At 35.5% G+C, this 13,877-nt stretch overlaps 3 protein-coding genes across 11 annotated transcripts; 2 read left to right on the top strand and 1 right to left on the bottom strand.

Annotated features, from left to right (window-relative positions):
- Positions 1 to 442: 442 nt before the first annotated feature.
- Positions 443 to 4,178, top strand: LOC121785358 (cycloeucalenol cycloisomerase-like). The gene is made up of 9 exons (XM_042183747.1): positions 443 to 599; positions 674 to 816; positions 1,398 to 1,481; positions 1,795 to 1,836; positions 2,358 to 2,468; positions 2,547 to 2,738; positions 2,869 to 2,966; positions 3,395 to 3,574; positions 3,827 to 4,178. The coding sequence occupies exons 1-9, from the start codon at positions 593 to 595 to the stop codon at positions 3,828 to 3,830; spliced, it is 861 nt and encodes a 286-aa protein (XP_042039681.1). The 5' UTR covers positions 443 to 592; the 3' UTR covers positions 3,831 to 4,178.
- Positions 4,179 to 5,007: 829 nt separating this feature from the next.
- On the top strand, positions 5,008 to 9,001 carry LOC121784578 (transcription factor EGL1-like). Of its 9 annotated transcripts, XM_042182737.1 has the most exons (10): positions 5,008 to 5,228; positions 5,306 to 5,531; positions 5,969 to 6,228; positions 6,373 to 6,469; positions 6,585 to 6,599; positions 6,690 to 6,746; positions 6,837 to 7,661; positions 7,734 to 8,159; positions 8,279 to 8,396; positions 8,890 to 9,001. In XM_042182737.1, exons 2-9 carry the CDS (start codon positions 5,370 to 5,372, stop codon positions 8,348 to 8,350), a joined length of 1,914 nt encoding a protein of 637 aa, XP_042038671.1. In that variant the 5' UTR covers positions 5,008 to 5,228; positions 5,306 to 5,369; the 3' UTR covers positions 8,351 to 8,396; positions 8,890 to 9,001. The 9 variants fall into 9 exon arrangements, with proteins under 9 accessions (XP_042038671.1, XP_042038674.1, XP_042038678.1 ...); XM_042182740.1 differs by lacking the exon at positions 8,890 to 9,001 and having other exon boundaries at positions 5,378 to 5,531; positions 5,974 to 6,228; positions 8,279 to 8,486; XM_042182744.1 differs by lacking the exon at positions 8,890 to 9,001 and having other exon boundaries at positions 5,378 to 5,531; positions 8,279 to 8,486.
- A 76-nt stretch (positions 9,002 to 9,077) lies between these two features.
- LOC121784579 (GMP synthase [glutamine-hydrolyzing]-like) lies at positions 9,078 to 10,109 on the bottom strand (the record flags this gene model as incomplete). The annotated part of the gene is made up of 4 exons (XM_042182746.1): positions 9,078 to 9,217; positions 9,306 to 9,481; positions 9,567 to 9,698; positions 9,783 to 10,109. Coding segments are annotated over 4 exons (759 nt in total), but the record flags the coding sequence as incomplete, so codon positions are not given.
- Between the last annotated feature and the right edge of the window lie 3,768 nt (positions 10,110 to 13,877).

The following is a 13,877-nucleotide window of genomic DNA, read 5'->3' as shown; positions in this document are numbered from 1 at the left end:
AGGGTTTTCGCGTTTTGGGGAGGGAAAGTGTTTAGGGTCGCGATGTTGGGGGAGATCTGATAAGGATATGGTTCAACAGAAACACGCCGCTCAAATTGGCGTTTTTAAGCATAACACGCCAACCTCAGTGGCGTTTTTATTAATTAAACACGCCAACTACATTGGCGTTTTACCTGGTATACACGCCAACTTCATTGGCGTTTTTTCCCGTCGCTGTATTTGGCGAAAATACACCTCCAATACGACGCGAAGATAAACGCCAATGAGGTTGGCGTTTTTACTAATAGAAACGCCAATGTGGTTGACGTTTTTCCCATTTTTGGAATAGATAACAAAATGGGTACATTTACGTAATCTTTAGTGTAAAGTGCCCCATAAACCCGATTTTCCCCCCAAAAACAGTTCCCAGTTTCAGGATATTCTCTTTCACATTGGCATTTCAATCTGCTTCAATATAATAATAATACCCTAAATTAGCAGTCGGTATAGATTTTCAGTCTCTCACTGTCCTACTATATTTTATCTTACTGAGAAGCATATCAAACTCACTACTAAATCTTGCTCTTCTCTGCTGCCCGAATTGCAGACGGAAATGGGAGGTAAATTCCTGCTTGTTAATTGCTAATCGATATTCGTTTATGCGGCTTTGTTGAATTGGGGGTGAAATGCGTAGGTGGTGAAGTGGATCGCTCAACTTCAAATCTTTGGTTAGCTCATAACCCGAGCAAAAGATGGGCTGAACTCTTCTTTCTCATCTACACACCTTTTTGGCTCACACTCTGCCTTGGAATTGTCGTCCCCTACAAACTCTACGAGGTATTTTGCCGCTTTTTGTTTCTTATTGATTTGCCTTTCTTCGTTGATTTAGTGCGGGAGGGGAAAGGGAAACTTTTGATCCGTATATCCCATGTGTTGATTCCAAACATGGTTATGAATTTTCTTTTTCATGTAAATTTTGAAAAGGTAATGGTTAGGATTCGTCATACTTATACTCCATGTTTTAAATGTTTGTTTTCTGTTGGTGCTGAAGAATGATGTGCTAATTCCTGTCAAATCTTAATAACATGGATAGTGAGATGGAACATCCTAGATTTCGGAAGATTTAAATTATAAGGATACAGGGCAAGATTGCAAAAATTACACTACTTACTAGTTGTAAAGCCTTCACTATGAGCTATAAATCATGTTAACTGACCACCCATATGGAGTACTTATTAGTGATGAGAATCATTTGATATCTTTTAACTTCAACCGTTAGTGATGAGAATCTTAATGGAACAAATATCCTTTTCTTTATTGTGCTTATAGATGAACATGGTGCTATGAAGTCCTTGTTCTGTTGTTATATTGATGAGATTGTTGACTAGAATTTCTTAAATTTCTTATTTTTTTGCCAGAATTTTACAGAGTGGGAGTACCTCTTACTTGGACTTGTTTCAGCTTTGCCTGCTTTTATAATTCCAATGGTTTTTGTTGGAAAGGTAAGTTTATGGTTTTCTTTCTCATGGTGAATAAATTCATTTGAGAATAAAGTTATAAAGGTCATTTTGATTGGTCTGCTGGCAGCAGTTGTTGTACTGAATCTCGCATTGATTCGTTTGTTTCTATTATGAGTTATGTCTCCCTATCCCCTAGAAGATGCAAATTGTAAAGTCATGATTAGAAACTTAGTTGTTAACTAGCGACATGTTTTAAGTTAGTTAATTGCAGAAATCATGTGAATAAGGATATAAGCTTTAACATATTTCCAGCTCACATTGTAAAATTGTATTAATTCCTCTTAAACTCTTGCAGGCAGATAGGAGCTTGTGTTGGAACGATCGTTATTGGGTGAAAGTAAGTACTTATAATTTTTTGCTAAACTAATTGAGAATTACTAACATTTATATGACTAATCTAATCATCTTTGTCTTATAATATGCTTTCACTTGTTTCTATGGAATTTCTTATCAAACAAAGTAATGTTAACTCGTATCACTTGCATGACATACAACCTGAGAATCAAGTTCCCATGTCAGATAAAAATCACATGAGATCCTTGTTTCAGAGTTTTGCCCAGAAAAATGTTGCAACAGAGCTATCTTAAATCAATTGCTTATCTTCCTTAAGAAATTGATATGATGCTGGGTGATGGAAGACTAGATTGTGACAAAACAAATCATGTCCCATCTGTTAGCAATATGCATATGAATGAGCTAACTTTTTTTTTTCTCATACTGTATGCTTCAAAACAAATAACGTTAATGGTTCATACGTAGATTTTTTGTTGTTCGCTTCTGGTACATATCAGTTAATAACTACTACGCGAGTTGTTTTATCTTGCATCTTGCTGTAACTAGAAATTTCTTTTCTTCCAGGCTAGTCTCTGGATCATTCTCTTTAGTTACGTTGGAAATTACTTCTGGACCCACTATTTTTTCACGGTATTGGGTGCCTCATATACATTCCCATCGTGGAGGATGAATAACGTGAGCCCGAAAATCATATTTGTTTACATTTTTATTAATTCATAATAGTTGAAAGTGACCATGGAAACCGTTTTGCAGGTACCACATACAACTTTCCTTCTCACGCATGTCTGCTTCTTGTTTTACCACGTTTCTTCTAATATGACACTTCGCAGAATCCAGCATTCTGTCGCTCACTTGCCAGAAACAACACAGTGGCTGTTTAAAGCTTCCTGGATTTTAATTCTTTCATATTTCGTAGCATATCTGGAGACTGTAGCCATTTCCAATGTAAGTAAAGACACAAAAACACACACTGGTATTTGGGGTTTAATCTTTATGCAGTTCAGATCTTTTATCAATATGCCTTTTTTATATATTGATATTTTCTAGTATTAATCTTCTATTTGACTATGTGCAGTTTCCCTATTATGAATTTGTCGATCGAGCTGTCATGTACAAAGTTGGCTGCCTGTTTTATGCAATTTATTTCTTTGTTAGTTTCCCAATGTTTTTCAGGTAATATTTGCTCCTCTCTCTGTATGTGTGTGTCTAACTTTTTTTATGTGGCTGTAAATTTATGGGTGCTTGAGATGGCGTTGCTTGTGTTTGGAGTATGTGTGCTTTTGCGCCTACTTGTTTAGGAACCCAACTTTCTACTTATATATCATTAAACTCCTTCATGAATGTAGGCTTGCTTACAATAGGAAAAGGCTTTCACTTAGATTTTGGTATTGAAATTTGAAATCAACATAGATGCATATGATAGTCGAACTGCTAAAATTTATTGTCTTTCTGATGTTAATGGTAATTCATGATTATTACTGAAGTTAAAAGTAGTTGTTCAGTGCAAAGTTAAGGACCTAATTTAGAACTCGAAGCTCATGTTATTGAAGTAGCAAACTATTATTGATCTGCTTATTTGGTTGGCACCATATGCAACGCAGGATCGATGAGGAACCAAGTGATGCTTGGGACTTGCCAAGAGTGGCTGTTGATGCTTTAGGTGCTGCAATGCTAGTCACCATCATTCTCGACTTATGGCGGATCTTCCTCGGACCAATTGTGCCTATTCCAGAATCAAAACAATGCCATCAACCAGGGCTTCCGTGGTTCCCCCCAAGCGCGTAAGCCTTGTTCATGCCAAGCACGTCTGTCCTTGTCGGACACATTGTTTAGCCCCAGACTTTAATAGAACTTTCATTTCATACACTCTAGGCTTCTTTGGCACATGACCAGCTCTTCTATAACCGTATTCAAATCTGCCAACGTTTGTCACAGATTATATTCAAATCTTTTCCACTCTTCTATAGCTGAATCATGTTTGATTCATATTGGCTGACATTCTTACCAAAACACTCATTCATGATGTTTTTCAGTTAATTCACAAGATGTGGCGTCTTGGGCCTCCCTTAGGTTGTCGAAATGGGTTGTGAGGACATCGTGTCTTCAACGAGGGAGAACCTCGTTGAAATGCAAATGTCAAGTAGTTGCTAGCGAAATCTATGGTGGTGTTGTACTCCCTACTACCAACCATGGATCCCAATCAGGGTTTTGTCATCAATCAACACTTAATAATAGTACTACTAGATTTAACATTATAGTAGGGGCATGAGTGTGACATTGAGTTTAAATAGTACTCCAGCACAAACATGTGTATACAGATGTAGGGACAAATTGATCATGTGACCACTTCACTATATGAAAACATCAATTTCTTCGACCTGTTAATATTGCTGGTGTGGGCATCAGTAACTAAACTGTTTTGTATAAAGTGCTGTCTGGAATACCAAAAAATGCACAGAACTACAAATGCTCAAATTTATTGTTTGTCAACTTATTATGAAAAGTGTTTAATTCACAAGTCTAGCTACCTGTATTTAAAACCAGTAGTCGGTATGCGGAATGATGTACTACTACTATTTAAATTCAAGACACAAAATGAAAGAGCAAAATATAATTTTTCACAAAATTGTCCCATAATAATCTGATATATACATGTAAAATCATTGATTTTGTTATCATTTTGCATCCTAATTTACAACTACCACCACCACTTATTTATCCTTTTCTACTTAATGCAATATAATACGGAGTATACAACAGAATTAAATTAACTCAAGTATATAAATAAGTGTATTCAAAATAGAACATACAAACATAAGTAAAAGCTCACATAAGGTATATAGCATATCATTTTCGTATAGACAAATTAACTCCAGTATATAAATAAGTGTATTTAAAATAGAACATACAAACATAAGAAAAAGCTCACATAAGATATATAGCATATCATTTTCGTATAAACGTATGCTATAAAATAGAGCATACTAACTTGATGTAAATTATGAAGTTAGGAATTTGGTTTAAATTTGCAACAATGTAAGGTCATTTCTTGGACCACATTTCAAAATTCAAATCTTTAATTCTTTCCTATCTTATCCAACTCTGTCACTCACTCAGGTTTCGATCACTTACTGTAATTAGCACTTGCAAAAAGTGTAAATAATTTGGCCCATTTAACCTAGGACCTCATTTTCTCTCTCTACATATGCTACTTAAAAAGAGATTCCCTGTATAAAATTTGGGATAAAGGGGAATCATATTTCCTATGATACTACTTGTCACACGACATAGAATTATGCATGCATGCCGCAGGAACTATTCTTGAATCTTAACATGTGAAGATAAATTTCATGTAATCATTTCTTGTTTCTCCGATCTTTGCCCCAAATGCCAAGATTGTGTTTTTATAGATGATGATGAGGGCTAAAAATTGAGGTGAACATAAAGATCATTTTTTTGGCAGTGTATGTATGTAAATGGGGATGTGACTTTTTTTCTTCCTACATTTCAAGTGCAGCTGTCAAGCTCCATCTGGGAATTCTCTTCTTTTTTATTGTGCTTTTATATTCTCAGTATATGTTTAGGTGGAGAGAGAGAGAGAGAGAGGTCAATAATGGCAACTGGAACCCAAAACCAGAAAGAAATGCCTCAGAATCTAAGGACGCAGCTTGCTCTTGCTGTTCAAAGCTTTCAATGGAGCTATGCAATTTTCTGGTCCGTTTCTTGCATACAACCAGGGTAAGTATTTACTGTGATACCTCCCCACCCCACCTACCAACCAATAAAATTGATTTTTCTTCTTTATGCTTCTGCTGAAAAATGAGGAAAACTGCCCTAAAAGTTTGAATGCAGTAGAAATATGAGAGGAATCTCTAATTTCAGTCATGATTTTTCTTTTCAGTGTTGTTATATGTTTAAGTTATGAGTTTGGCCTTCCTACATTGCTTGCATTTAGGCTTAAGTTTTAGAGGCTTGCTTTTGTAGGACCACAAATTGAGTGATTGTGTTCCACCATTCACTGTTTTAAAGCTACTTGCTTGCTTCTCAACATCGCTTGAACAAAAGCTTTTTTTTTTAACTTGAATTCACCTGCTTTGTTGGGGATTTGGATGTAGCTTTGCTGGTGACTGCATTGTTAATGGTCGATGTTGAATCTTATATGCATATGTGACAAGTTTAGGATGCTGGAATGGTGCGAAGGGCACTACAACGGTGACATAAAAACACGAAAGACTGTTCAAGTAGCTGAGGTGGACATGGATCAGTTGGGATTGCAGAGAAGTGATCAATTGAGAGAGCTTTACGTGTCTCTGTCGCTTGGTGATACCAAACCTCAAGCTAAGAGGCCTACAACTGCATTATCCCCTGAAGATCTCACTGATGCAGAGTGGTATTTCTTGGTTTGTATGTCTTTCGTGTTCAACGCCAACCAAGGGTACCTGTCTTTCCAGCTGAATCAATTTGCTTTTACTTCGATTTCTGGTTGATGGACGTAATTATGATGATCTGTGCGCCTGATTCTGAAACATTAAGCATAATATGAAAACTATATTGAATTTTGTGATTCTGAATTCTTGAGGTTGCCTGGGAGAACATTAGCTGCAAATCAAATGATATGGCTCTGCAATGCTCACCGGGCTGACACCAAAGTCTTCTCTCGTTCTTTGCTTGCAAAGGTAAGCAGAAAACGAATCACCCCACAAAATGTGTATCCCATAGAATCAATCGAGTTTTTAACATCTTTTTGCTTCTTCTCAATTTTGATGGTTGGGCGCGCATTGCTTTTATCAGAGCGCATCGATCAAGGTATTTATCTGAACTCGTTAAAGTTTTCTCAGGTTCGAGTAAAAAAGAACATATTTCTAAAGAATCTATTGCATTGATCTGAACTTGCAGACTATTGTGTGCTTTCCCCATTCAGGAGGTGTCGTTGAGCTCGGGACAACTGAACTAGTATGCCACTTTAATCTTAGCCTCTGTAGTTACGTTCATCGAACTCATTTATTGTTATGATAACATGCAATGTCCACGCGATTTTTTAAGGTTCCAGAAGATCCAAGTCTGATTCGGCATATAAGTTCGTTCCTGGAGAGTCCTTCCGTGGCGGTTCCCCTTATTCCTAACCTTGTCTTCGACAGCAGCAGTTGCTACCCAAATGGTCTGAATCTTGAACGACTCGACCATGCCCACATTCTCGAAGATGGTCTTGACCGGCTCATGGATGATCCATACATGGAGATATGTTCTCCATATAACTCTTCAGATGATTTTGCAAACAATCTGCTGAGAGATGAGTCGAATTTGGGGGAAGGCGTGGGCGGTGAGGCTTCTAAACTGCAAAGCTGGCCAGTAATGGAAGATGCAGTCAGTAATTGCTTGAATAATTCTGTGAATTCCAGAGACTGTGTGTCTGAAACAGAGGGAGAATCCGAGACGGAAATCCCACATTCGGATGGGAACAAGGAAAAGAAAAGCTGCATGCAGGAATGCAATCAAAAGACACCCTCTGAAGGCCAAGGAAATGATGTTCATTACCGCAGTGTTCTTTCCTACCTCTTGAAGAGTTCTCACCAATTGATTCTTGGTCCTTACATCAGAAATGGGAGCACAGAATCGAGCTTCGTTTGCTGGAGGAAGGTTGGAGTTCCGGGACCCCAAAGAGGAACTACTCCACAGAAGCTACTCAAGAAAGTGCTCTTTGAAGTTGCTAGATTACATCAAAGTTGCAGGGTTGAATCTGATAAACATCACATCTGTCCCAAATCTGATGAAGCCGATAGAAACCATGTCTTGTCTGAACGGAAGCGCCGAGAGAAAATAAACGAGAGATTCATGATTCTTGGATCCCTAGTCCCATCTGGTGGAAAGGTATATGATCTGCTCTTCAGATTATCCTGACTCATAAACTAAATTTCATGAAAACGAAACTCGTTGTTGCAGGCTGACAAAGTATCGGTGCTTGACCACACGATAGAGCACTTGAGGGAGCTCGAGAGAAGAGTGGAGGAGCTGGAGTCCTACAAGGAAGCAATGGAGAGAGAGTTAACCACACACAGCAAATCCCAGGATGCCATTGAGAGGACCTCTGATAACTACAGAGATGACAACAATTCGAAGAAGCCAGCAATGAATAAGAGGAAGGCCGCTCATAGGGGCAAGACAGGACCTCGGTTGAGAGACTCCTCCCCAACTGATAACATAACCATCAGTGTCTCAAACAAGGTGGTCTTGATTGAGATGAGGTGCTTGTTTAAGGAGCACGTGCTGTTCGAAGTTATGGAGACGTTGAGCAAAATACACCTCGAAACGCAGACTATCCAGTCATCCACCAATGACGGGACTCTCTCCATCACTGTAAATGCCAAGGTCTACCATCTAAGACCATGAATGTGACAGTTCCATGCATGCCTTACAACTTCAGTTACATTTTGTTTAAATAATGAGCTGAAGCTATCTATGCTAACAGCTGTTGCATGATTTTGCAGTGCGAGGGACTGAAATCTCCATCAGCAGTAGTGATCAAAGAAGCTCTTCAGAAAATTATCAGGAAGTGTTGAACATGTTAGACTCTGTGTTGAGAACCTCTAATCCCTAATTTAGCAGGTATAATTATATATTTTCAAGTAGTGCAGTTTTTGTAACCTTTTTTGATGATGGACAGTAAATATTTCTAGTCATGTAAATTAATCTGTACTGGTATGATTCAAACTAGAGTTTTGGATGGATAAACAAACCAGCATAACTTTTAGGTGTAGAACAGCAGATGATGAACTTAAACTCAAGAGTCAAAACAGCTTAATAATTTTTTGTTAATTTTTAATTATAGTAATATAATTTGTGCAAAAGCTAATAGAGCTAAACTACTTTTCAAGTTTATCTTTTTAAATGTGTACTTTACAGGTTTACTTTTCCCTTTTTGGGAAAAAGATATCAATTGAATAGTTGAATATCAATTTCTTTTTTCAGAAATCTCGACCAACATTATTAATGAGTAAATCATCAAATCCATGTCAGAGATTCTGAGTCAGAAATCTACAGAATCCACTTTCAATTCTTTTCTCCATTAGCCTTTTTTGACCATTAGTATTTTAAACAGAATCACAGAATCACTTGGTGTTCCATCATCAAGCATGAAAACTGAAAATGCAAAGGAATCAATCAGCGAAATAATCCCTCCTTTAATATATACCACAGAAGTTGTCTGAATCCCTCAATCAACATCTTCTCATCAAAATTAAAAGGTAAATTGCATATTATACTTCTGATACTAGTGAACAAAAAAATTGGATCATTTGATCATTCATTCCCATTCAATAGTTGATGGAGGCTTCGATGTAATGTCCATAAGAACTCGATTTACGCCAGTAACTTCGTTGCAAATCTTTGTGGATAGATAAGCAAGAAACTTGTGATCATAGTCATACCTGGTTGTTGCAATAAAAGATATAGTTCACACTCCATATTTGATAAAAGAGCAGAAATAGTTGTTAGGAGAGAGACGAATACGCGTACCAATCTGCAGTCATTCCGTCATGACTGGTGACGGCTCTCAATGCAATGGCATGACTGTACGTTCTTTGATCCCCTTGCACACCCACGGTTAGTACAGGCAAGAACGCAGCAAAGGCTTGCCATATGTTGTCGTAAATCCCAGCGTCTTTGATCGACTGGATGAAAATCTCATCCGCCTAATACAGATTACCAGTCAGAAAACTAGTGGAAATGCAAGCTGAGGGAAATATCATGTTGATGTGCAAGAAAATTATTATATACCTTTCGCAGAGTGTCTAAATGGTCTCCTAATGTAACGTCACCAGGCACATGAACTGCAAGTCCAGGCCCAGGGAAGGGATGGCGCTTCAAAAAGCCCTGTGGAACCCCCATGATTTTCCCCAGTTCACGAACCTGCCAAGCATTCACTTACATCATCAATACAGCAACAGAAAAGCACAAAATCAAACGCATAGAGTACCAACTTGAAACTCATACCTCATCCTTAAAGAGGAGTTTAAGGGGCTCAATGAGCTTCAATTTCATGTTCTTGGGAAGCCCTCCGACATTATGGTGACTTTTGATCGTGTGCGAGTGATTCCTTCCGCTTCCAGGAGGAGGACAGGATTCAATCACATCAGGGTACAAGGTTCCTTGAACCAAATACACAGGTTCCTTTCCCAATTTTTGCTTCAATTCTTGAGCAAAAGAATCAAATATATTGATGAATTCCTCCCCAATGATTTTCCTTTTCTTCTCAGGCTCTGTAACACCCTTTAGCTTGCTGAGAAATTGCTCTGATGCGTCAACACAAGTAACTGGTAAATGAAGATATGTTGGTTAAATTAGTAATTAAATACCTATAGTTTTTAAATACACGGAAATATGTTGGTTAATATATTTTGATAACAACAAATTCACTTTTAGTAAGTTTTACTTTTAATTGAATTATTTTGTAAATGACCTCGGTAAATAAATTAACAAAATGAAATCTAAAAATATTAAATGAAGAATCACGTGTAGTATTTATCAAATCAAGTTATTAAACAAGTGGAGTAGAATTTATGTTAGAGAATATTCTAATTCTTTGAAGTTGATGCAATTTTAATTAGCATCAAATAACAAGACTCAAAAGGACCCCAAAATGCAGAATAATTAATAGCAAGATCAAGGGAGATTGAGAAGACCTTGCAAAGAGAATAGTGGATCCTCAAATAAACGGATAAACAAAGAAAATGAGTTTTAAATGATATAGATAAAAAAAAAGGATGGGATATTCCTCTTCAAGGATGCGCGTGGTAAGCAATTAAAGTCTTGATTGATTATTTACTTTTCAAAGGCATATTTATGAATTAGTGTTTGATTATTTTGCAGAAATTTATTTTGACGGTGGACGAAGAATCTGAATGGGAGAGGAGTGTTGTAAGCGTGATGAACAAATGCTATGGTATGTATATTTTGAAGTGTATTTAATTATAGATATTTTGAATTGAAATTGAAAAGGGTCGAATCATGTGATGATGTGTAGGAGTAGAGTGGTTCAGAACGTCTAATGTTGGTTTGGTGGAAATATGTGGGCGTGTTGATCCAAGTGAAGTGGTGAGAATGTTGCGGAGAGCAGGAAGATCTGCAGAGTTGTTCTTGTTCGACCAAAGCTATCTGACCATGATCACCACGAGTATCAGTGACATAGACATAGCCTAGATTCACTCATCCTACTCTTGTTCACACTGTGTTTCTACTCGAGTTTATTTTAAAGCTCACTAGTATCCATACATAATATTCGGATTCCACTTGTCTATCATAAATACTTCTACTTGTGCCATGCCATCGACTTTACTTGGGCGGAACTAAATTTTAGCAGTTTATTAACTTTGTATTCATTACTACATGATAAAATGTTAGCAGTTTATTATTTTTTCAAACTATAATCATATAAATAATGATTTCTAAACAAAAATAAATTAACAACACATAAAACATAGATGTTGGATTTGTTGAACCAGTTTATTTTCCTCCTTAAACATTTTTTGTTATAGGCATGAATAATAGGGCCCAAATATATCAGGCCGATACGTACTCTTACAAAGCCCAATTTATTGGGTCCAAGTAAATATAGGCCGGGCATAAATTATTTTCTTCTTTATTTTCCCATATAAATGTTGGATTTTGTAATTGTTATTAAATTTTAAGATTATGTGATGGTGGGGAGTGATCAATTGCTAATAATCATAAATTAAGATCAAATCTTAGCCATTAAATTAGGAGATTGGTTGAAATAATGTCACATAGATTATATTTTTAATTAGAAAATTATTAAATAAACTTAAAGGGTATTAATGTCAATTCTTTCTGATTAAAATCATCTTAAAACTTTAAATTTACGTAACTCTCCCGATTTAAATTATTATTTTGCAAAAAATATATCAAATTAAAGATAATTTTATAAGGATTCCAACGAGATCTCAATTGCATATGTTCCGACGATGTTCGGGTGATGACATTTGATAAATTATATTTCAATTTTTGTACATGTTGATAAGTAGGTTTTATTAACAAATGCAAAAAAATCTCAATATAATGTATGCAAAATCTCAATATAACGTAGGTAAAATATCAATAAAACTGTGTTGATATTTTCTTGTACTTGTGTTGATATTCGCATGCCATATTGTTGATATTTGTAATACACTATGTTGATATAAAAAAACACCCATGGAAATTTTTGTACATGTTGATAAGTAGGTTTTATTAACAAATGCAAAAAATCTCAATATAATGTATGCAAAATCTCAATATAACGTAGGTAAAATATCAATAAAACTATGTTGATATTTTCTTGTACTTGTGTTGATATTCGCATGCCATATTGTTGATATTTGTAATACACTATGTTGATATAAAAAAACACCCATGAAAATTATCATATGATAATATAATGACGATATTACCCTTTTGTTGATATTTTGTTTACTATTTATTGATATTTTTTTATTCAATCTCAGCCTTTGATTTTTGGATCAAATGGTCCATATTCAGTCTCAATTTGGGATTAAGGTGATAAACTCAGTATAAGACACCCATACCGTGGTGGTCTCAAACATTTACGGGCCAAGTCATAAACCACTTGCACATTGAATACTGAGATTAGATATCCATATAAGCCAATAGACACATAAATATATTTCCGATTCTAAAATTTATCAGCAATAAATATTTTACTCGTTCATGAATAATCAAATTTTCCTATTTCGAATATCTATAAAAACTAGTCTTTATCTACATATGATAAATTTTCTATTTTCTCATGTTCACTACATACTTCACTAACTTTTTATTTATCTCTCTTTCATTTTTTGTTTTCAATTGTATGTTAAAACATATATCATCAATTAAGACTATTTTTTGCATTTTTGGTTTTGTAATAATGTTATAGAAGAAAGGTTTGAATTTAGAATTTTTATTCAAGTCTATATATTTAAGTAGGCCTGCAAATTTAGTCTGCGGGTTTCTGGTATACCCGATCCCGACCCAATACCAGACGGGTTTTAGGTACCCGAAATCCGTAATTACGGGTTCGGGTACGGGTTTGGGTAGTTAATGTTAGGATTTTTCGGGTTTAGTGTACCCGAAACCCGTATTAGGGTACCCGACTAATACCCAATTAAATCCGATTAATTATGTATTTGTGATAAATATTTTTATTTAGTATTGGGCCTATGGCCCGTAGGGTAAATCTAGAGTAAATTTATTTAATCACATGTAGATTTATGCCAAAATTTTCTTTATTTTAAAATTAAGCAGTGTTTATTTGTCTAATGTCTATTATATACTATATATATAGTCATAGAATCATAATCTAGAGAAAGCTAAAGCATTAGAATTGAAGTTTAAACTTTTAATAATAGTCAATAAATAGTATTATTGTGTTGTTTTTAATAATTTCTATTCTTATCACAATATAATTTATATAAAGAAATAAATTTGAAATACTAATTTCGGGTTTATGGGTACCCGATTAGTTAGGTTCGGGTACCCGCACCGGGTATTAGGGTACCCGAATTCACATACGAGTCGGGTATTGGATATGATATTTTTGAGATTTCGGGTTTGGGTACCCGCGGGTACCCGAATTTACAAGCCATCGGGTACCCGTATTTACAGGCCTATATTTAAGTATCAACCAATTATTATTTACCATTTGATTCTTAGGTTATATAGTCATGTAATGTCAGCTAGCTAGGTGTCAAAAGTAAAGGTAAATAGAGAGATAAAGTTTTATAATTACAGTATTTATTTTCTTTTTATGAAAAATCATCCTCCCAAGGGAAAAGGTATTTTAGAAAACATTATACCTTTTTCAATTTTAAAGAGTTATTTTTACCTCTTCTTCGATGGAGAGGTAAAATCTTATAACTATGATATTTGTTTCTTTTATGAAAAATCATTCTCTAAGATACTGTATACATTTATGTTTTGGAATGTAATCTTGTACTATTATTTTTTTATTTTACAAAATAATTTACCTCTCCATATACCTTTTGTCTTTGAAGTTTGTTACTTAATTAAGAAGGGTTATTTGATTATTTCTCT

The sequence above is a fragment of the Salvia splendens genome, chromosome 21 (genome assembly GCF_004379255.2).
Source record: "Salvia splendens isolate huo1 chromosome 21, SspV2, whole genome shotgun sequence".
Lineage (NCBI taxonomy): Eukaryota > Viridiplantae > Streptophyta > Magnoliopsida > Lamiales > Lamiaceae > Salvia > Salvia splendens.
This window is presented reverse-complemented; position numbering and strand designations above follow the sequence as displayed.

Excerpts from the sequence above, each read along its gene's own strand:
- LOC121785358 (XM_042183747.1), top strand. Across the intron at positions 817-1,397 it reads TCCCCTACAAACTCTACGAG|AATTTTACAGAGTGGGAGTA; the intron begins GTATTTTGCCGC and ends TTTTTTTGCCAG. Across the intron at positions 2,967-3,394 it reads AGTTTCCCAATGTTTTTCAG|GATCGATGAGGAACCAAGTG; the intron begins GTAATATTTGCT and ends TATGCAACGCAG.
- LOC121784578 (XM_042182737.1), top strand. The coding sequence starts at position 5,370 with ATGTTTAGGTGGAGAGAGAGAGAGAGAGAGGTCAATAATGGCAACTGG. Across the intron at positions 5,532-5,968 it reads GTTTCTTGCATACAACCAGG|TTTAGGATGCTGGAATGGTG; the intron begins GTAAGTATTTAC and ends ATATGTGACAAG. Across the intron at positions 8,160-8,278 it reads CCATCACTGTAAATGCCAAG|TGCGAGGGACTGAAATCTCC; the intron begins GTCTACCATCTA and ends ATGATTTTGCAG.